At 45.6% G+C, this 24,050-nt stretch overlaps 1 protein-coding gene across 1 annotated transcript in view; it reads right to left on the bottom strand.

Annotated features, from left to right (window-relative positions):
* Positions 1 to 22,737, bottom strand: part of GSR (glutathione-disulfide reductase) — a 56,798-nt gene extending 34,061 nt beyond the window's left edge. Inside the window, exons 1-3 of the mRNA XM_003938091.4 lie at positions 22,294 to 22,737; positions 5,276 to 5,302; positions 1,531 to 1,619 (exon numbers count right to left, since the gene is read on the bottom strand). Of these exons, the coding sequence (XP_003938140.1) occupies positions 1,531 to 1,619; positions 5,276 to 5,302; positions 22,294 to 22,599 (422 nt within the window). The 5' untranslated portion in view covers positions 22,600 to 22,737. The remainder of the gene's footprint in view (positions 1 to 1,530; positions 1,620 to 5,275; positions 5,303 to 22,293) is intronic.
* Between the last annotated feature and the right edge of the window lie 1,313 nt (positions 22,738 to 24,050).

The following is a 24,050-nucleotide window of genomic DNA, read 5'->3' as shown; positions in this document are numbered from 1 at the left end:
CCAGGTGTGGTGGTGCATTCCTATAATCCCAGCTACTCAGGAGGCTGAGGCAGGAGAATTGCTTGAACCTGGGAGGTGGAGGTTGTGGTGAGCCGAGATGGTGCCACTGCACTCTAGCCTGGGTAACAACAGTGAAACTCTGTCTCAAAAATTAAATAATAAATAAATAAATTTGCTAAATTTCTTCAAAAGTTTATGGCTTCAAAAGATTTACAGCAGTTCCTTAAACAGTTAAACACAGAACTGCCATATGTCCTGGCAATTCCACTTCTAAGTACAGACCCCAAAAAATCTGGAAGCAGAGACTTGAACACCTGTACACGAATGTCCATAGCGGCATTGCTCACAATAATCAAAAGGTAGAAACAACCCAAAAATTCACTAATGAATAAATGGATAAACAAAATGTGGTTTTATCCATATGATGAAATTTTATTTGCCTCAAAAAGGAATGAAGACCAGGCGCAGTGGTTCCCACTTACTATCCCAGCACATTGGGAGGCTGAGGCAGAAGGATCGCTTCAGCTCAGGAGTTGGAGACCAGCCTGGGCAACACAGTGAGACCTCATCTCTACTAAAAAAAAAATAAATAAAAATAAATCAGGCAGGCATGGTGGCACATGCCTGTTGTTCCAGCTACTCAGGAGGCTGAAGTGGGAGGATAGCTTGAGCCTCGGAGCTCAAGATTGCATTAAGCAATGATTGCACCACTCCACTCCAGTGTGGGCAACACAGCAAGATCCTGTCTTTAAAAAAAAAATGAAGTACTGATACATGCTACAACATGGACAAACCATGAAAACAAAACACATTAAGACATAAAGGAAAAAATATTGTATAATTCCACTTATATGAGGTTCCTAAAATTGGCAAATTCACAGAGACAGAAAGCAGAATAGAGGTTCCCAGGGGCCAGGGGGAGAAAAGAGAAAAGAATGAGGAGTTAGTGTTTAATGGTTTGAGTTTCTGTTTGTGATGGCAGAAAAGTTCTGGAAGTGGATAGTGGTGATAGCGTTGACAACTGTACAACAATGTGAATGTGCTTAATGGCACTCAATTGTGTATTTAAAAATGGCTATACTGGGCCGGACATGGCGGCTCAAGCCTGTAATCCCAGCGCTTTGGGAGGCCGAGGCGGGTGGATCACGAGGTCAAGAGATGAAGACCATCCTGGTCAACATGGTGAAACCCCGTCTCTACTAAAAAAATACAAAAAATTAGCTAGGCATGGTGGCGTGTGCCTGTAATCCCAGCTACTCAGGAGGCTGAGGCAGGAGAATTGCCTGAACCCAGGAGGCAGAGGTTGCGGTGAGCCAAGATTACGCCATTGCACTCCAGCCTGGGTAACAAGAACGAAACTCCGTCTCAAAAAAAAAAAAAAAAAAAAAAAAAATGGCTAAACTGTAAATCTCATATTTTGACTATTTACCACAATTCTTCCCCCATCCCTAAAAAAGTTTATGGCTCACTTAGTTATGAAAGAAAAATATCTACACTTGGAAACTGAACCCTCTGAGTGTTGACACTTACCGCCAATTGAATTTACCCTCACAACTTGGAAAGCCATAATCACTGTGATCATGCATGAATTCAGAGTGGACAGCTGTGTTCCACATTACCTGTTTAAAAAATAAATAAATAAATAAAAGATCCAAAACAGCAGTGCATGAGTCCTCAGGGAAAAAAAGGAGTCATAAATGAATGGTAACTAGGTAACAGCAGATAAAAATACTGCTCTTTAAATTAAAACAAAGCTGGCTGGCCACAGTGGCTCACACCTGTAATCCCAGCACTTTGGGAAGCCAAGGCAGGTGGATCACTCAAAGTCAAGAGTTTGAGACCAGCCTGGCCAATATGGCAAAATCCCGTCTCTACTAAAAATACGAAAATTAGCTAGGCATGGCGGCGCACACCTGTAGTCCCAGCTACTTGGGAGGCTAATGCACGAGAACCACTAGAACCCTGAGAGCAGAGACTGCAGTGAGCCAAGATCACACCACTGCACTCCAGCCTGCGTGACGGAGAGACTCGATCTCAAAAATAATAATAATAAATAAAATCTACTACACCTTGCTAACTTAAAACTATTTATTTATTTATTATTTTGAGACAAAGTCTTGCTCTCTTGCACAGGCTGGAGTGTAGTGGTGCAATTTCTGCTCACTACAACCTCCACCTCCCGAGTTCAAGCAATTCTCCTGCCTCAGCCTCCTGAGTAGCTGGGATTACAGGCGCATAAGACCACGCCTGGCTAATTTTTGTATTTTTCATAGAGACAGGGTTTTACCATGTTGGTCAGGCTGGTCTCAAACTCCTGACCTTGTGATCCGCCTGTCTTGGCCTCTCAAAGTGCTGGCATTACAGGCATGAGCCACTGCACCTGGCTAACAATTTTTTCTGTGTGTGCCATGATTCGGACAGAATATTTTTTTAAGAGATAAGGGGAAAGATATTAAAAAGAAGCAAAAACAAGGCCAGGCACAGGGGCTCATGCCTATAATCCCAGCACTTTGGGAGGACAAATGAGGCAGATCACTTGAGGTCAGGAGTTTGAGACCATCCTGGCTAACATGGTGAAATCCTGTTTCTGATAAAAATATAAAAAAAAGCCGGGCACAGTGGCTCACACCTATAATCCCAGCACTTTGGTAGGCTGAGGCAGGCAGATCACTTGAGGCCAGGAGTTTGAGACCAGCCTGGCTAACATGGTGAAAATACCCTGTCTCTACTAAAAATACAAAAATTAGCCAGGCGTGGTGGTGCATTCCTGTAATCCCAGCTACTTGGGAGGCTGAGGCTGGAGAATCTTTTGAACCCAAGAGGCAGAGTCGCAGTGAGCCAAGATTGTGCCACTGCACTCCAGCCTGGGCTACAGAGCCAAACCTCATCTAAAAAAAAAATAAAAAATAAAAAATAAAAAACCGAAAACCAAAAAAAAAAATTAGTTGGGCACGGTGCTGCAAGCCTGTGGTCCCAGCTACTCATGAGGCTGAGGCAGGAAAATCACTTGAACCTGGGAGATGGAGGTTTCAGTGAGCCGAGATCACACCACTGCATTCCAGCCTGGGCAAGAGTGAGACTCCGTCTCAAAAAAAAAAAAAAAAAAAAAAAAAAATATGTAAATGTCTACAACATGTGATCACAAGAAATAAGTAAAACACTGTATTTTAGAACAAAACATTACAAAATCAGTTTACTGGCTGGGCGCAGTGGCTCATGCCTGTAATCCCAACACTTTAGGAGGCCCAGGTGGGCAGGTCACCTGAGGTCAGGAGATCAGCCTGTCAACATGGGGAAACCCTATCTCTACTAAAAATACCAAAAATTAGCCGGGCTTGGTGGTGGGTGCCTGTAATCCCAGCTACTCCAGAAGCTGAGGCAGAAGAATTGCTTGAACCGGGAGGCGGAGGTTGCAGTGAGTTGTTGTGCTATTGCACTCCAGCCCGGGTGTCAAAAGCAAACTCTGTCTCAAAAAAAAAGGCTGGGTGTGGTGGCTCATGCCTGTAATTCCAGTACTTTGGGAGGCTGAGGCAGGCAGATCACTTGAGGTCAGGAGTTCAAGACTAGCCTGGTCAACATGGTGAAATACCAACTCCAAAAATACAAAAAAATAGCCGGGCATGGTGATGCACGCCTGTAATCCTAGCTACTCGGGAAGCTAAGGCAGGAGAATCCTTGAACCTGGGAGGCAGAGGTTGCAGTGAGCCAAGATCATCATGCCACTGCATTCCCACCTGGGCAACAAGAGCAAAACTACATCTCAAAAAAAAAAAAAAAATCAGTTTACTGTGCAGTAGTAGCCCAGTGGTATCTTTTTAAAAAAATAAACTTGTACCAGTCAACACAAAATTTACTACCATAACTAGTTTAAACTATGTGAGACCACCTTATAATTAATTTATATAATTCATACTGTCATAATTGCATGGCTCCAAGTAAAACAGATTCCAAAAAGTATGACTAATAGGAAAGGAAATAGTTGAGGGAAAATATCCCAGAGAAAAAAAGTCTTCCTAAGACAGAAAGAAAAAACATCTACCTATACCAGGGCGCAGATTTCAAAAAAGCTTCTTGGAATTAAACTTAGGTATGCATCACTGATGAGATTAGGAGATTTGCTTACATAATACCAAAAAGATGACAATTTAAAATGGAATGTCATTAACAAAAGGGATTATAACTTGCTGAAAGTACATTCAAATTTGAAGTAAAATTCTTTGCAAGTATAAGTAAGAGGCAGCTTTAGAAATTAAGAGCTGCTGTTTTTTCCTCTTTGTCAAGGGCAACAAAATGAATTCATTCAATGTGACCTGCACCACAGATCAAAAAAATCACTAACGTGATACAGAAAATCCATGAGCCCACAGAATGTAAGAAGATCCCATTCAACCGTTTGGTTTGTTGGCTGGGTCTTCCTGCTGAGAAAAAAACTATCCTGTGGTATAGATGACCAAACTAAATTACCAGGCCTTGGCTGAGCTTGGAGGCTCATGCCTGTAATCCCAGCATTTTGGGAGGCCGAGGCGGGTGGATCACCCGAGCTCAGGACTTCGAGACCGGCCTGGCCAACATGGTGAAGCCCCATCTCTACTAAAACTATAAAAATCAGCCGGGTGTGGTAGTAAGCACCTGTGATTCCAGTTACTCAGGAGGCTGATGCAGGAGAATAGCTTGAACTCGGGAGGCGGAGACTGTGGTGAGCTGAGATGGAGCCACTACACTACAGCCTGGGCGACAGAGTGAGACTCCATCTCAATCAATCAATCAATGAAAATAAAAAGGAATTAAAAAAAAAAAAAACTGGCCAGGTGCAGTGGCTCACATCTGTAAACCCAGCACTTTCAGGGGCTGAGGCAGGCGGATCACCTGAGGTGTGAAGTTCGAGACCAGCCTGACCAACACTGTGAAACCTGGTCTCTACTAAAAATACAAAAATTAGCTGGGCATAGTGGCAGGCACCTATAATCCCAACTACTTGGGAGGCTGAGGCAGGAGAATTACTTAAACCCGCAATGTGGAGGTGGCAATGAGCCGATATCATGCCATTGCACTCCAGCCTGGGTGACAGAGTGAGACTCCATCTCAAAAAATAAATAAATAAATAAATATTAAAAAAATAAAAACCACAAGTCAAACAAAAACAATCCTATAGCTTAAGCCACTTTTAGTGGGGTCTCAGGGTTTTTTTTGCAGAAAGAATTTTAACTGATATATTTGGAAACATTCGGATTATGATGTACCAGATAGAAAAAGGATTGAGAAATAAAAATTCTACCTTTTTGGGTACACATCCAACATTCACCTGGAAAAGAAAAGAGACAAACTTCAAGAATACTGAATTCAAATCATCAAACAAATCTGCAAGAAATGCATGCTAGGCATCAAGCAAGGAGACTTGGCTGTCAGTCACAGTGTACTAAATTCTAGTCACTTTCTTTGTTTAAAAAGATAGGAACATTATTTTCCATCTGTGATGAGGGAGAGAAGTTTATTCATCAGCATTTTCTCAAGGAAAATAGACAGAGAAAGAACAATCAGCCCATTTGAGCAGCTGTCTTAGAGGACTTCTGGGAAAAGTACTCTGGAATACATGGATAAATACCCAAGATGGGCCAGGCGTGGTAGCTCATGCCTGTAATTCCAGCACTTCGGGAGCTGAGGCAGTTGGATTGCTTCAGCCCATGAATTCAAGACCAGCCTTGGCAACAAGTGAGAACCCATCTCTACAAGAAGAAAAAAATTAGCTGGGTGTGGTGGTGTACACCTGTGGTCCCAGCTACTCAGGAGGTTGAGGTGGGAGGACCACTTGAGCCTGGGATGTCAAGGCTGCAGTGAGCCATGATCATGCCACTGCAATTCAGCCTGGGTGACATGGCAAGACCCTGCCTTTAAAAAATAAAAAATAAATAAAAAAAAGGCTGAACATTGAGATACTGGTGAATACCCACCCAAAGCACAAAAATCTAAAGTACATGGCCTAGAACTTGGGATATTGATTAACCTTAGTTAAAGAAACTTGAGGAAACCTAAATAAATATTAGATCTCATAAAATGACTTTAATTACTAGGCATTTGGCCTAAAGAAGTAACTGAAGATGTAGAAAGGATAAACGCACAAACACACAGATTATCATGTTATATACAAATACATGTTTGATTACAATCATTTCCATTTCACTATTAGTTAATATACAGAAAAATGCTTATGGAATAAAAGTAGAAAAAGCAAGACCCAGAAAATTACCTTTTTTTTTTTTTTGAGACAAAGTCTCGCTTTGTTGCCCAGCCTGGACTGCAATGGCATGCTCTCAGCTCACTGCAACCTCCACCACAGGTATTCAAGCAATTCTCCTGCCTCAGCCTCCCGAATAGCTGGGGCTGCAGGCGCACATCACCACACCAGGCTAATTTTTGTATTTTCAGTAGAGATGGGGTTTTGCCATTTTGGCCATGCTGGTCTTGAACTCCTGACCTCAGGTGATTCGCCTACCTCAGCCTCCCAAAGTGCTGGGATTATAGGCATGAGCCATTGCACCCAGCCAGAAAACTACTTTTTTTTTTGAGACTGAGTCTCACTCTATCACTCAGGCTATAGTGCAGTGGCGAGATGCAACCTCTGCCTCCTAGGTTCAAGTGATTCTCATGCCTCAGCCTCACGAGTAGCTGGGATTACAGATGCCCGCCATCACACCTGGCTAATTTTTGTATTTTTAGTACAGACAGGGCTCTACTACGTTGGTCAGGCTGATCTCAAACCCCTGACCTCAAGTGATCTGCCCACCTTGGCCTCCCAAAGTGCTGGGATTACAGGCATAAGCCACCATGCCCAGCCAAAAACTATATTTTTTTAAAGATAAAAGATAATTTAAATAATATTTTTCACCTGTCATATTGGCAAAACATTTTTTCTATTTCCATAATTACTATTTACTTTTAAATTCATAAACATGAATGCAAGATTACAATAATAACCCAAGAGATGAGGTACGTAGTACTTATCATTTGTCCTCTGGAGGCGAGAAATACAGAAGATGTTTAGGGCAAGTCCATAGTGACCTCATTTATAACAGACTATTCACTTTAAACTAAGTTGACGGTGGCTTTATGTGAACAAAACGATCTACCTAGTTCACTAACTCCCAGAAGGCTCTTTCAGGTACCCTGCTGCTGTGATGCAACCAATCTCAAAAATTATTTGAAAACCATTTAGATTGGCAAAAATTTTAAAGGTTGACTATAACTAATCTTAGCAAACAAATCCTGATCAGACAAGCAATTCTACTTGTAGGAATGTAACCCACAAAAGTAGTCACATATTCTGCTCCTGTGTCCAAAGATGCATTTATAAGGATATTTCCTGAAGTTCAGTCATAATGGGTAACTACAGACACATTATCCATTAGCAGGGAAGTATCAAATAAATTGTTGTACACTGAGTCTGTGGAATATTCTGCAGCCATTTAAAAAGGGCAAGGTAGATTTCTATGTAGTACATGGAAAGAGTTCTAACATACAATATTATGTATCAAAAAGAAAGCTGCAGAGTTATTTATATGCAGTATGTATGTATGTATATATGGGTGTAGACACAGTTTGGCTATACTCCAAGCGGTCAACAGTGTTTCTCTGGGGAGGAAGAAAACTTTCATATTTTGTTCTATATGCCTTTTTGTTTTTTTGAGACAGGGTCTTGCTCTGTCATTCAGGCTGCAGTGCAATAGCACAATCTCAGCTCACTGCAACATCTGCTCTTCAGGATCAAGCAATCCTCCCTCCTCAGCCCCCAAGTAGTTGGGACCACAGGCATTCACCACCATGCCTGGTATTTTTAGTAAAGACAGGGTCTCACCATGTTGCCCACGCTGGTCTTGAACTCCTGAGCTCAAGTGATCCACCCGTCTTGTGGATCACAAAGTGCTGCTATCACAAGTGTCAGCCACCATGCCTGAATATGTTTTTTTAAAGATAAATAGTATTTTTCTAAAAATATAGAGACCAGGGTCTCACTGTGTTGCCCAGGCTGGTCTCAGACTCCTGGGCTTAAGCAATCCTCCTATCCTGGCCTTCCAAAGTGTTGAGATTACAGGCGTGAGACCATACATAGCCTCCATATGCTTTTTGTTTTTTAAGTAAAAATCAAAATGGTTTACAAAAATAGAGACAATGTCTCAGTATATTTCCCAGGCTGGTCTTGAACTCCTGACTGATCAAGTAATTCTCCAGCCTCGACCTCCGAAAGTGCTGGGATTATAGGCATGAGTCACCACGCTTGGCCTCTATATGTTTTTTTAACTTGTGTAATTGTTTTTAGATATTTATAAATCAGAATAACCAAAAATACATCAAAATAATTTAACCTGGGAAGTGGAATGTTGGTGAGTGCTTCTTCAATCCCTTGTCTATAATACAATTATTCTTTTACACTAAAATGAATGCTTTCTAGACGTAATTTATATTAGTGGCTTGTACCTCTGCTGACCCATGACCATAAGAAACTAGATTCGCTTTCTGTTTGCCCCAGTAATACCATCCTGGCTCTTACAACAGAATGTTTTCAGGGTATCCTTCTATGGTGGAACCTCAACCACGTATGTAATAGCCAAGGCACTTCATATGAAAAGCTAAATTCAAAGAAACCTGCCCAAAGCTCATGAAAATCACTAATGTTTGAAACAGACGGTCTTCCTGAATAGTAATCCTCTATTCCTTTAGTTGCTCCAAATTCTAACAGCATATCGGCTACAATTTCATTATAATCCTATTTTTTGCCCTCATTCTGCACTCTGTTATAAAGGAGTAAGTGATGGCCGGGTGAGGTGGCTCATGCCTGTAATCCCAGCACTTTGGGATGCCGAAGCAGGCAGATCACTTGATGTCAGGAGTTCGAGACCAGCCTAAGCAACATGGTGAAATCCCATCTCTACTGAAAACATAAAAATTAGACAGGTGTGGTGGTGCGCATGTATAGTCCCAGCTACTTGGGAGGCTGAGGCAGGAGAATCACTTGAACCTGGGAGGCAGAGGTTGCAATGAGCTGAGATTCCCCACAGCACTCCAGCCTGAGACTGTCTCGAAAAAATTAAAATAAAATAAAAGGAATGAGTTATGTTTCTTTATAGTCTCAGGTTATTGGTTATATGTGATTTCTTTTTTCCTGGAAAGAGATGGGTCATATACTGTGAAGTTTTAGACTTGGATTTTATTTGTTTGTTTATTTGTTTTAGTAGACATAGAGTTTCTCCATCTTGGTCACGCTGGTCTCAAACTCCCGACCTCAGGTGATCCACGTGCCTTGGCCTCCCAAAGTGCTGGGATTACAGGCGTGAGCCACTGCGCCCGGCTAGACTTGGATTTTTTTAAATGCAATTATGCTGCAATAAGAATATTAAAGGCAACAGAAACAGGAATTCATGGGATTGAGAAAATGGTACAGAATTCAAGCCTCATAAAAGAATCAACACCTACAACAACATGACAACCATACTATATAGAAAGTACTTCTAAAAATAAATAAATAAATAAATAAATAATAAAAAGAAAGTACTTCTTACTAACAATTACAATAATTTATGGGCCGGGTATGGTGGCTTACGCCTGTAATCCCCACACTTTGGGAGGCTGACAAGAAAGATGATTGCTTGAGCCAAGGAGTTAAGAGGCCAGCCTGGACAACATAGTGAGACCTTGAGACCCCATCTCTACAAAAAATAAAGTAAAAAATTAGTGGGGTTTGGTGGTGTATGCCTGCAGTTCCAGTTATTCAGGAGGCTGAGGCAAGAAGATCACTTGAGCCCAAGAGTTGAAGGTTACAGTGAACTATGATCACACCACTGCACTCCAGCCTAGGTAACAGAGCCAGACCCTACCTCTAAAACCTAATAATAATAATAATAATAATAATAATAATAAAATGTATGGCTTTCTATCTAGAGTGCCCTCTTATCTGGCCAAGCCGAGAATATGCTATTTCTCAACCCCCAAGTATCTGACCACACTACTGAAATAAATAGAATGAGTCATTTCTAAGAAAGGAGGACAACATGGTAAAAGCAGAGAAAGGAGGTCAAAACTCTGTGGGAAGGACAATCCCAGCCCCATAATGGGAATGATTTTCTCATCCAACCTGCCTTTTCCAGTTATTCCGCAGGCAAAGTGCTTCCCAGTGCCTTCCACCCACACCTTTATACCCTGCAGTTGAGTTTAAGTTCACTAAGTGGCTTCAACTAGGACAGACTCCAAAAGCAATTTTCCCAAAGGTAGAGATGATTTGTCTGCTAAGTAAATACTGCTAGTCCTCCAAACCATGGTTTCCGGCTTCCCAGGAACCATTAAAAGCAATCCAAAGGTGTCATAAAGCACTCAGTGTTCTAAATACTGTCACATATCATCAATTTTGTTCCTCAAGCATATTTGAAGCTACTTTAAAGTTATTTAAGGCTTCTTTTTTTAAGTCTTTAAAAAATATGTTTTTAAAGGTTTTTTTTAAAAGATGTTTAATTTTAAAACATATTCTTCTTTTGGAATATGTTTCTTTTTCTTTTTTTTTTTTTTTTGAGATAGGAGTCTTGCTCTGTTGCCAGGCTGGAGTGAGGTGGCACGATCTCAGCTCGCTGCTTCCTCTGCCTCCTGGGCTCAAGTGATTCTCCTGCCTCAACCTCCCAAGTACCCGGGACTACAGGCATGCGCCACCACACCCAACTAATTTTCTTTTTTTTTTTTTTTGAGACCGAGTCTTGCTCTGTCACCCAGGCTGGAGTGCAGTGGTGCATCTCAGCTCACTGCAACCTCAGCCTCCCAGGTTCAAGCAATTCTCCTGCCTCAGCCTCCCAAGTAGCTGGAATTACAGGCTCATGCCACTATGCCTGGCTAATTTTTGTATTTTTAGTAGAGACGGGGTTTCACCATGTTGGCCAGGATGATCTCGACCTCATGATCCACCCACCTCAGCCTCCCAAAGTCCTGGGACTAAGGCATGAGACACCGCACCTGAACCATGGAATATGTTTCTTCTAAGCGCCAAAGTGGGCTTTCACTGGTGCCTGAGGTATATAACTCTGGTTTGCTTTTTAGAAATTTCTGCCTTTTTTGCTTCTACATTGTCTTAGCTTGCAGTCAGTCATTCAAAGGTACTGAATAAGCACCCACTTGTGCCAGGCAAGATGCAATGTAAGGCACTAAATAGATATAGCCCCTCCTCTTGGGGAGTCTGCAGTAGTGCCAGCTCAGAGAGGCTCTGGGCCTATCCAAGATACTGACTCAAGGGGCAGCAACAGAATGACCACATTACCTAAAATTGAAGAGCATTGGGCCAGAAATCAGAGGAAGAGGGTGGTGAAAAATTGTGGCCTTGTTGGGCCAGAGGAGCTGCACTCCAGCATAACACACTTTGGGGCCTGGGGCGCTGGTTGAAAGGAGGCCTATAACCCTGAAATACCACTGTCCGATTTTACCAGCTCCTATGAACAGGCCTCCAAGGATTTCCATTGCTTTCAGAGACTTATTTACACGCCAGCAATATGACATAACCTCAGTGCCTATGACTTGGAAGGAATGGAAAGCACATTTAGGCTGGGAGTGGCAGCTCATGCCTGTAATCTCAGCACTTTGGGAGGCCAAGGCAGGTGGATCGCTTGAGGCCAGGAGTTCAATGCAAGCCTGGGCAACACAGTGAAACCCCATCTCTAGAAAAAATACAAAAATTTGCGAGGTATGATAGCATGAGCCTGTAGTCCCAGCTACTGGGGAGGTTGAGGCAGGAGGATCACTTGAGCTTGGGAAGTCAAGGCTGCAGTGAGCTGAGATAGCACCACTGCACTCCAACTTGGACAACAGAGTAAGACCCTGTCTCAAAAAATACACATTTAGTTTTACTGAGAGCTGGGGAGTCCAGGGGTGAAAAGCTAGAACAGTCTCACCCACCTATCCTCTCTGCTGCTCTCTTCTCATTTTTTTTTTTTTTTTGAGACAGGGTCTCACACTGTCTCCTGGGCTGGAGTACAATGATGAGACACTGGCTCACTGTAACCTTCGCCTCGTGGGTTCAAGTGAGTCTCCTGCCTCAGCCTGCCAAGTAGCTGGGATTACAGATGCCCACCACCACGCCCAGATAATTTTTTGTATTTTCAGTAGAGATGAGGTTTCGCCACGCTGACCAGGCTGGTCTCAAACTCCTGACCTCGTGATTCACCTGCCTTGGCCTCCCAAAAGTGTTGGGATTACAGGCGTGAGCCACTGCACCTGGCCTCAATTTCTTACAAATTAGAGATGGGGTCTTACTATGTTGCCCAGGCTGGCCTCAAACTTCTGCGCTCAATCGACCCTCTCACCTTAGCCTCCCAAAGTGTTGGGATTACAGGCATGAGCCACCATACTAGGCCTTCTTTCCCCTTCTCTAGTTCAGGGATCCCTGATCCCCAGGTGCCTGTTAGGAACCAGGCTGCACAGCAGGAGGTGAGCGGTGGGCAAGCAAATGAAGGTTCATCCGTATTTATAGCTGCTTTCCATTGCTAGCATTGCCTGAGCTCCATCTACCTCCTTTCAGATCAGCAGCAGCATTAGATTCTCATAGGAGCACGAACCCTACTGAGAACTGTGCATGCAGGGATCTAGGCTGCACACTCCTTATGAGAATCTAATGATCCACCACTTCTCCCATCACCCCCAGAAGAACTGTCTACTTGTAGGAAAACAAGCTCAGGGCTTCCACTAAGTCTACATTATGGTGAATTGTATAATTATTTCATTATATATTACAACATAATAATAGAAATAAAGTACACAATAAATGTGATGCAGGCTGGGCTGTGGTACCTCATGCCTGTAATCCCAGCACTTCGAGAGGCTGACGCGGGTGGGTCGCCAGAGGTCAGGAGTTCAAGACCAGCCTGGCCAACATGTTAAGAAAGACCCCGTCTCTACTAAAAATACAAAAATTAGTCAGGTGTGGTGGTAGGTGCCTATAATCCCAGCTACTTGAGAGGCTGAGGCAGGAGAATGGCTTGAAACTAGGAGGCAGAGGTTGCAGTGAGCCAAGATCATGCCATTGCACTCCAGCCTGGGCAACAAGAGCAAATCTCTGTCTCAAAAAACAAAACTGAATAAACAAATAAATAAGTAAATAAATGTGATTCACTTAAATCCTGAATCACCCTGAAATCATGCCCTACTCCTGGTCCACGGAAAACCTGTCTTCAACAAAACTGGTTCCTGGAGCCAAGAAGGTTGGGGACTGCTGCTCTAGCTGACCTGTGCGTCAGGTTGTCAGAGCACAGGCCTTAAGTGGACAGACAGGAGTTTGACTCTGAGCTCTCCCATTTAGTGGCTGTAGGTGGGTAAGTTTCCAAATTTCTCCCAGCTCAGTTTCTCATTACATAAAAAGAAAACAATGCTTCCATTATGGAGATTTTGAGCAGGTCAGAGATAAGGTACATAAAGCATCTATTTCTGATCTGTGATAGAGCTGATGGTGACCGACACCTCTAAATTATTTCTGTAGTCTGCTGGCTCCTCACATGCACACAAGGCATATGGAAAGGAGGAGATAAATTCCCCAGGGGCCTTCCTACCTGAAACACATCAGCTGATTACAAGGGAAGTTTGCCTCCCAGACTGGAGCATCATCCAGATGAGTTCTCAGGGCTCTGGTTGGCCAGAGTTGCACACTGCTAAGACCCTAAGCATACATCACTGGTAAATTCCCTAGCTCTCTACGTGGACATTAATGAAGGATAAGAAACAAGTTTCTTTCTTTCTTTTTTTTCCTTGAGACAGAGGCTCACTCTGCTGCCCAGACCGGAGTGTACAGTGGCACGATCTGAGCTCATTGCAATTTCTGCCTCCCAGGTTCCAGTGATTCTCAGCCTCCCAAGTAGCTGAGATTACAGGCACGTACCACCACGCCCAGCTATTTTTTTTCTTTCTTCCTTTTTTTTTGAGACGGGGTCTCACTCTTGTTGCTCGGCTCACTGCAACCTCTGCCTCCCAGGTTCAAACGATTCTCCTGCCTCAGCTTCCCAAGTACCTGGGATTACAGGTGCCTGCCACTATGCCCAGCTAATTTTTGAATTTTTAGTACAGACATCGATTTGCCATGTTAGCCAGGCTGGTCTCAAACTCCTGGCCTCAACTGATCCAGCCACCTTGGCCTCCCAAAGTGCTGGGATTACAGGCGTGGGCCACCGTATCCAGCTAAGAAGCAAATTTCATAGGCCGGTTCAGTAAAGGAATCATCAAGGAGACTCCTGTAACTCAGCCTCCATTTCCAAATTGATAATCCATTCCTGAGAGCTTCCTCTTCCAACCAATCTAGGGTTCAGAATCCTGATCAGTGGGCCTGCTGGCATTAGCTCACAATGAAGACTGGAGCATGTATAGAATTTGGTGACAACCGGTGGCAAAATTCAGAAACTTCACCGTTTTTCCTAGTGCCTGCCTCCTTACCTTCAGTACTGCCTAGCCAGGAAGAAACTTAACATTGCTCATGTTGGCAGTGAAACAAGAACTTGGTTAATTTGCAACTGCACCTGCCAAGAACATCACCTGTGTTCAATAGTGAATTTCCGGCTGGGTGTGGTGGCTCATGCTATAATCCCAGCACTTTGGGAGGTGAGGCAGGAGGACTGCTTGAGCCCAGGAGTTAAGAGACCAGCCTGAGAAACACAGTAAGACCTTGTCTCCAGAAATAAAAAATTTAAAAATTAGCCAGGTGCGGTGGTGCTTGCCTGTAGTCCCAGCTACACAGGAGGCTGAGGTGGGAGGATCGTTTAAGCACAGGAGTTTGAGGCTGCTGTGAGTTGTATGACACCACTGCGCTCCAGCCTGGGTGAAAGAGCAAGATCCTGTCTCAAAAAAAAAAAAAATTGTGAACTTCCTTCTTCTGGTTCCCCCACAACCCCCCATCACAGAATTGCCTACAGTTTCCTCCCTGTAGTCCTTCTTTGCTGTCTAAAATCTAATTCAAGACCAAAATGACAGAACTACTTAGAAAATAGATGAGTCATCATTTCCAAAGCAAAACACTATCGATTCATCAACTCATCCTTTTTTTTTTTTTTTGAGCCAGAAGGTCTGGGTGTCATTTATTGACAACAGTTTATACACATTTGTTTCCTTCCCATGGTTGTTTCCTTCCCAGCACAGGCACAGAGCCCTTGAGAAGGGCAGTCTCTGAACAGGGGAGCCAGGAACGCAGGTCGGACATGTCTTTGGCAGGCATGTTCAGCCCCAGCAGGATGCAAATCCTTCCACTTGGAACTCCACTGGGTATTGGAGAGGGACCAAGGTGCGGGGTAGACAGGGAGTCTTCGACAGGACTCACATCTTGGTCCAGGCCTCCTCTCTCACTATCCAAGTCCATCCAAGTTACAGGACCCTAGGGGGCAACAATCAGGACCACCCACCTCAATGGGGGCAAATTCTTCAACCTGTGACCAGTTCACACACAACTGCTTCGGCTGGTCGCAAAGTTAAAGAGAATCAGCCTTATGGTAAGAGACAAACTGCTTCCTCTCTGTCCCTCCCCAGCACCTCTCTTCAGCAGCACCTGGGCAGGAACCTCTGGGAAGAAGGAGGCCTGCCTTCTCAATTCAGCCACGTGGCCACATCTGCAAATCTTCCATCGGGGCAGGATGGAGACCACACGCGGACCCAGGCGGGCACCTGTGCTCCCCAATCCATCGCAACTGCCCTGCCTGCATGCTGCCAAATGCTGGTGCCCAGGCTAGAGCTCCAGCAGGCCCCGAATTGGGAACTAAAGCAGTTTGCATAGGCACTTGGCAATTTTTGGTAGGGAGGTGGATAAAAAAGTAGATGGGTGTGAGAAGAATGACAGCGTTTCATCTGACAGACTAATTAGAAATCTGAAGTGATTTTACCTTTATTTCCTTCACTTTAAATCAATCATGAAATTTGAGGTGAGCCTAGATCGCACCACTGTACTCCAGCCTGGGAAATGAGCAAAACTCCGTCTCAAAATAATAATAATAATGCATGTTCAGCCAGGCACAGAAGCTCATGCCTATAATCTCAGCACTTTGAGAGGCTGAGGTAGGAGGACTGCTTGAGCTCAGGAGTTTGAGACCAGCCTGGGCAACAACAAAGCAAGACCTTGTCTCTACTAAAAATTTTAAAAATCAGCCGGTGCATGGTGGTGGCCATGTGACTGTGGTCCTTGCTACTGGGGAGGCTGAGGTGGGAGGAGCACTTGAGCTTGGCAGTTTGAGGTTGCAGTAAGCTATGATCATGCCCTGTACTCCAGCCTGGGTAACACAGTGAGACTCTGTCTCAGGAAAAAAAAAAAAAAAAAAGTATGTCCAGTGTTTAGCCTTATCGGGATATAGACATCATAATATCAAAGTACACGGTATCACTTCCAAGTGAGGTTACACGTTGCTGGGTCATTGTTTTCAGGCTAGATGAGCAATGATTCACTGAGCAGCCTACTATTCAAGGATCTTTCAAAGCCCCTGCCTCTCCCCGAGGCCTCTCCAACCAGTGCTGTGCAGCATAGTTCACGGTGACTTGGCAATCAAGAACTTTTGTCACACGATCAACCTTTACTACCCAACTGTCATTGGTGAGAACTACTAGCCAAAACCACAGAAACAAAGTATTCTTATCACAGAATCAGTACACTCAGCAGGAACCCAGGACCACGAGCTCCGCAAGCCCTGGGGCAAAGGGAGCAGCAATTCAGAAAGAACTTTTCCTTGAGCTGACTCTCCCAACATCTGCGTAGGTCGAGAACTGAATAGCAGAGACAAAGCTCCCAGAAGGTTCAAATTCACCTTGGCTTTGGGCAGTCTTTATATTTCTCTCCAGTCTACATGTGATCATGAGAGACGAAATACATTTAACTTTTTGGAGACTTCAAAAACCGAATTCAAGCCAGGCTCAGTGGTATGTACCTGCAGTACCAGCTAGTCAGGAGGCTGAGATGGAAGATCACTTGAGCCCAGGAGTATGAGGCCGCAGTGAGCTGAGATCACATCACTGCACTCTAGTTTGGGCGACAGAGGGAGATCCTGTCCTTTAAAAACAAAATAACGGGCCAGGGGCGGTGGCTCATGCCTGTAATTCCAGTACTTTGGGAGGCCGAGGCGGGCAGATCGCTTGGGGTCAGGAGTTAGAGACCAGGCTACCCAACATGGTGAAACCTCATTTCTACTAAAAATACAAAAAATTAGGGCTGGGTATGGTGGCTCACACCTATAATCCCAGCACTTTGGGAGGCCGAAGTGGACAGATCACTTGAGGTCGGGAGTTTGAGACCAACCGCACCAACATGGAAAAACCCCATCTCTAGCTGGGTATGGTGGCTCATGACTGTAATCCCAGCTACTCGGGAGGCTGAGGCAGGAGAATCGCTTGAACCTGGGAGGCGGAGGTTGCAGTGAGCCGAGATCGCACCATTGCACTCCAGACTGGGCAACAAGAGTAAAACTTCGTCTCAAAAAAAAAAAAAATTAGCCATAGTGGTGTATGCTAGTCCCAGCTACTCATGAGGCTGAGGCACCACACTAGAATTCCTTGAACCCAGAAGATGGAGGTTGCAGTGAGCTGAGATCACCCCACTGCACTCCAGCCTGGGCAACACAGCAACACACCATCTCAAAAAAGAAACAAACAAGGCCGGGCGCAGGGGCTCACACTTGTAATCCCAACACTTTGGGAGGCTGAGGTGGGTGGATCATGAGGTCAAGAGATGGAGACCATCCTGGTCAACATGGTGAAACCCGTCTCTAAAATAAAAAGAAACACACACACACACACACACACGTACGTACGTTGCTGGGACCTAATACAGAAGACTGGTCCAAAACAGTGGGCTTCCACATACTTTAACAGTTGAACAATTAAATGAAGGAACATTGATAAAACAACTAAAAATCAAATAATCTCATTCCCTGTAAATGACCATTGCTAGACACACACTCTAATTTGAACCTTCCGTGTGAGTTCTTACACCACAACTTTAAAATTTCTCCAAGCTTTAGAAATTAATGGATTTTATTTAGGAAAGAACTCACTGGAGAACCACTCTTAAACTTCAGCAGTGCACAGTGGCTCATGCCTGTAATACTAACACTTTCGGAGACAGAAGCAGAAGGATTGCTTGAGTCAAGGAGTTCAATATCAGCCTGGGGAACATAGTGAGACCCTATCTCTATAAATTTAAAAAAGAAAAAAACAAGAAAGAAACTTCTATTGGGCAGCACCAAGGGTGAGATCTCAATTTTAAGGCTTCCCACAAAACTACTTTCACTAAGTCACTGGTCTGCTCAAGCCAGCCCCACCCCACAGTTCACTGTGTGTCTGGAAACTCCACATTTTTCAAACCACAACCTACCCATCAGCTTCTCATCTCCTATTTCTAATTTTTTTTTTTTTTTTTTTTTGTGAGACAGAGTCTCCCTCTGTCGCCCAGGCTGGAGTCCAATGGCACAATCTCAGCTCACTGTAACCTCTGCCTCCTGGATTCAAGCAATTCCCCACTTCAGCCTCACAAGTAGCTGAGATTACAAGTGCCCACCAGCCACGCCCAGCTAATTTTTGTATTTTTAGTAGAGATGGGGTTTCACCATCTTGGCCAGGCTGGTCTTGAACTCCTGACCTCATGATCCACCAGTCTCAGCCTCATCTTTTGAGGCGCCGAAAGATACCATCTCCTTCATGAAATCTTCCCATAGTGCCCATGCAGAAGTGATCATTTCAACTGTTTTCTGGACTACTGTAATTTCTTATTACTTGCAGCAATTAACACAAACAACTCCCCTTTGGGGTTGACTGTCTGCGTTTTGTCTTCCCCACTGCAAAACACAATGTGACTGAGGTAGATCTCAATCTACAGAGGTTTATTTAGCCAAGGTTGAAGATGCACCCAGGAAAAAATACAGATCGCAGGAGTATCTATGACCTATGCTTTTTCAAAAGGTGGTTTTGGGAGCGTTAGTATTTAAAGGGGAATGAACAAGGAGAAGGAAAAAGAGAGGGAGGATAGGCAGTAAGGCAGATGGTGACATTCTTTTTTTTTTTTTTCTTTGAGAAGGAGTCTTACTCTATTGCCCAGACTGGAGTGCAGTGATAAGATCTTGGCTCACTGCAACCTCCACCTACCGGATTCAAGCAATTCTCCTGCCTCAGCCTCCCAAGTAACTGGGAATATAGGAGCCACCACCATGCCCAGCTAATTTTTGTACTTTTGGTAGAGATGGGGTTTCACCAAGTTGGACAGCCTTCTCAAACTCCTGACCTCAGGTGATCAACCTGCCTCGGCCTCCGTACAGGCATAAGCCATCGCAATGGTTGCATTTTTGTGAGGCTCTGGTGAGCCTCAGTAAATCTGCATTTTACGTAAAGTAAAAGTGAAAAGCTGGAGTAGAGGAAATGAGGCTATGACATGGAATTGTGAAATTACAGCTGTTTGGGAACCTGTCTGCTGGGGAACAAAAGGTTTTTGGGTGATTTAGTTCCCAAGCCAAACTTTCCCTTTGACATAGTTTGGAGTTCCAAGAGTTTTTTTCTTTCACAATCACCACACTGTAAAATTCCTTAAGGGAAGGGACATGCCTCACAAATGTTTCTATCTACCATTTTCTCCCTACCTGCCCCCAATCCAAGCACTTAAAATACAAGAAACGGGACAGGAGTGGTGGCTGATGCCTGTAAGCCCAGCACTTTGGGAGGCCAAGACAGGCGGACTGCTAAAGCCCAGGAGTCAGAGACCAGCTTGTGCAACATGGCAAAACCCTGTTTTTTGTTTTTGAGGAGTCGTCTAGCTCTGTCACCAGGCTGGAGTGCAGTGACATGATCTCGGCTCACTGCAACCTCCATCTCCTGGGTTCAGGCGATTCTCCTGCCTCAGCCTCCTGAGTAGCTGGGACTACAGGCATGTGCCACCATGCCCGACTAATTTTTTGTATTTTAATAGAGACAGGGTTTCACCATGGCCAGGATGGTCTGGATCTTCTGACCTCGTGTTCTGCCCGCCTAGGCCTCCCAAAGTGTTGGGATTACAGGTGTGAGTCACCAAGCAAAGTTGGAAAAACCCTGTTTCCAAAAAAAATTTTAAAAATTAAAAATAAGCTGGGTATGGTGGCTCACACTTGTAATCCAAGCACTTTGGGAGGTCAAGATGGGCTGATTATCTGAGGTCAGGAGTTCGAGACCAGCCTGGCCAACATGGTGAAACCCCTTCTCTATTAAAAACACAAAAACTAGGGCCCAGCATGGTGGCTCACGCCTGTAATCCCAGCACTTTGGGAGGCTGAGGCAGGCAGATCACAAGGTCAAGAGATCAAGACCATCCTGGCCAACATGGTGAAATCCTGTCTCTACTGAAAATACAAAAATTAGCCGAGTATGTTGGCAGATGCCGGTAGTCTCAGCTACTCAGGAGGCTGAGGCAGGAGAATTGCTTGAATCCGGGAGGCAGAGGTTGCAGTGAGCCGAGATGAAGCCACTGCACTCCAGCCCGGAGACAGAGCGAGACTCTGTTTCAAAAAAAAAAAAAAAAAAAAAGTATATAAAACCTAGCCGGGCATAATGGCGTGCACCTGTATTCCCAGCTACTTGGGAGGCTGAGACAGGAGAATTGCTTGAACCCAGGAGGTGGAGGTTGCAGTGAGGCCATATTGCACCACCGTACTCCAGCCTGCTCCAGCCTGCTCGACAGAGTAAGACTCTCAAAAAAAAAAAAATATATTAGCAGGAAGGTAAACTGGCTGAACCTCTGAGGCAGATTATGACATAAGCAGAAAAAGAGGAAGAGAGAAAAATGTGGAGAGCAGAACAGAAGTGAGAAGTGATCAAGTACTCTCACAGCGTGTGTGGTGGGGGGGCTCTTAGTGGCACCCACAATCTGCCTTCTGCAGAGACAGACTTCTAACCTTCTGTCTTGGACTACAGTGTCAAAGTGCAAGTTGATAATTAACAGGGATTTTTCCTTTCTCTGAATCTCCATGTTTCTTTTGAAAAAAGGGCACTGAACAATGAAGTCAGCCTTTTCATAACTGTCCATTTTTAGTTTCATTCATTGCACAAGTGCTTACTGAGCAAGGGATTTTAAGGTGATAAGAGACACACAAACATAGAAGCCCATCCTTGCCCGTAAGGAGTTCCCAATGTGGTCTAATTTAAACATTAATCTCCAAAGGAATTTAGAGAACCTATCCTGAATCCCAGGTTCCTCTTAGATACAGCATTTTATCGTCAACACCCCAATCCTGTGATAGAAAAGGGAGGCACACCAAAACCTGAAAACATTTACTTTTAGGACTAGTGCAGTGGCTCAGGCTTAGAGTCCCAGCAATTTCCGAGGCTGAGGCAGGAGGATCACTTGAGCCCAAGAGTTTGAAATCAGTACACTAAACAGAAATCCCCATCTCTACAAAAAATAACAATAATTAACTGGGTGTGGTGGTTCGCCCCTGTAGTCCCAGCTACTCAGGAGGCTGAGGCAGGAGGATCTCTTAAGCCTGGGAGTTCGAGGCTGCGGTGAGCTATGATCGCCACTGCACTCCAGCCTAGATGACAGGGCAAGCCCCTGTCTCAAAATACAAACACAAACAAAAACTCTTATTTTCAAAAATTACGAATTTTGTAAATCTCTGCATTTACATCCCTGTTTTTTGAGTTTTGCAGTCCACATAAAAACAACACAAAAGCCAAAGCTCTGCGAACTCGCCTAATCAAGGTCGCCTTGGCTGCTACTCAGATCACCTGAAAATCCCAAAGCCCAAGCTGCACCTCAGCCCAATAAAGTTAGAATCTAGGCACCCTCAGGTGATTCGAATGTGTAGCCAAGGTTGAGAACAACTGCTATAAATCATCCTGCCCTTGAAACGGGAGAACAAGCATATACATTCTTCAAGGATATAGGATGTAGCATCCACCACCAACGACGCCGTATCCTCATCCCCACACACGCAGGCCACCAGCAGTGTTCCCAGATGCAGTTTTGTTTTTCACGCGGTCAAGCATAGACTCCAATCCTGTCTCACTTGGAGAAGTGAGAGGATGCGAGGAAGATTAATTTAACCCGCTCAGGCCTTGGTCAATACCGCATCCGAGCGAGAGCAAACGCTTGCTTGGCTTTGGAGGCCGCAGAGAAGCCCCCTGGACGCTTCTCTCTTCTCCACCTACTGGGGTCCTGGTTTCGGAGTGGGGGATTGCGGGGGTGGAAAAGAGGAAAGCGCTGCGCAGGGGGACCGGATCGCCATAGGAAAGAGCACAGGCTTTCCCCCGAGAGGCTGAAACAAAGCGGCGCCCCCAGCCCGAACAACCGGCGGTACTCACGCAAGTGCCACCCAGCTTGTGGCTCTCCACCACGGCGGCCCTGGCGCCCAGCTCGGCCGCCCTGCGCGCGCTGGCCAGCCCGCCCGAGCCGCCCCCGATCACCAGGTAGTCGTAGGAGACCACCGCGCCGGCGGAGGGCGGCGGGCCCTGCGGCTGCGGCTCCTGCCTGCAGGCCATGACGCGGGAGAGGGCGCGCGTGGAGGCTGCGGGAGAGGGCGGAGGCAGCAAGAAGCCTCGGGAAGCGCGTGCCGCCAGCCGCCTGCTCGGCCTCCCGCCGGAGCTTAGGGCTCGGGGCAGTAGGGCCATGCACGCGGAAGTGGCGCGCCGAGGGCGACGAGCCGCCCGGGGGCGGTCCCGGGGGAAGGGGGGCTCAGGCCCCCGGCAAGCGCAGCCTCACGGTGACTAAGCGCGGGGCCGCCGCTAGGGGAGACCCAGAGGGCGCCAAGAGGCGGGGCCGTCTCCCAGTTCCCCGCCCCGGTGGCAGAGCTTGAGGGGTTTCTCCGCCTCCGTCCTCACCCTGGCACCTGGCTCCGGGGCGGCGCCGGCCGCTTGTAACCTTCTGGTCCGGTAGAGCAAGGCAAGGGACGGTGAACGCCCTCTCGTTTCTGCCGGCTTTTCGCGAGCTGGCCCCCTGGGGAGTTGCCAGTGGCACTGGCGGGGGGTGTTTCTCCAGGTTTGTTTCAGAGACCAGTTATGTTTTTTCTTTGGGATTGCGTCTCACTATCCCCCAAGCTGGGGGGTGCAGTGACGCGACCTCTGCTCAGTGCAGCCTCTATCCACCTCCCGGGTAGCAGCGATCCTCCCACCTCAGCCTTTCCAGCAGCTGGGACTACAAGCGTCCGCCACAATGCTGGGCTAATTTTTTTCTGCTTTTTAAAAAGACGGGATCCCGCTATGTTGCCAGGTCTAGTCTGGAACTCCTGACCTCAAGAGATTCTCCCACCTCGGCCTCCCAAAATGCTAGAATTACAGATGCCAGCCACCGTGCCCGGCCTTATTTTTATTTTCTTTTAAAGTCAGGGGTCTCAAACTCCTGTCCTAGGCTCAAGCAATCCTCTGGCCTCAGCCTCCCGAGTAGCTGGGATTACAGGCGTGCATATGCCCAGTTAGGAACTATATTTTGACCAACACTGTCTCTTGCCTTCATGTGACTCTTAAGTTTGAGAATAGTGGAATAGTGGATTAACTCGGAGTAGTGGTTTTTATAATCTATAGATGAAGCACAGAGAAAAAGAATTGGAGACACAAAAGCACTGACTTCCCAAGCTGTAGAGACTGGTGTGTCCTTTGAGAATATTGACAACTACCAACTGCACAACAAAGTAGTAAGTGCGGCTTCGAATTTGTCTTGTGATAGGCCACAATCCCATGCCCACAAGGACAGTGCACAGGTCATCTGATCACATCCGGGTAGGCAAAGGAAGGAAGGGCCAGGTCACTGGGCAGCAAGGCCCAGCACAAGGAGAGAGAATGGAACACACCACACCCCAAATGGAATGGGATCCAATTCTTTTTTTTTTTTTTTTTAGATGGACTAATGCTCTGTTGCCAGGCTGGAGTGCAATGGCATGATCTCAGCTCACTACAACCTCTGCTGGGTTCACAACGATTCTCATGCCTTAGCCGCCTGAGTGGCTGGGATTACAGGCGCCCGCCACTACGGCCGGCTAATTTTTGTATTTTTAGTAGAGACAAGGTTTCACCATGTTGGTCAGGCTGGTCTCGAACTCCTGACCTCATGATCTGCCCACCTCAGC

Source organism: Saimiri boliviensis, chromosome 13 (assembly GCF_048565385.1).
Source record: "Saimiri boliviensis isolate mSaiBol1 chromosome 13, mSaiBol1.pri, whole genome shotgun sequence".
In the NCBI taxonomy this organism is placed as follows: Eukaryota; Metazoa; Chordata; class Mammalia; order Primates; family Cebidae; genus Saimiri; species Saimiri boliviensis.
This window is presented reverse-complemented; position numbering and strand designations above follow the sequence as displayed.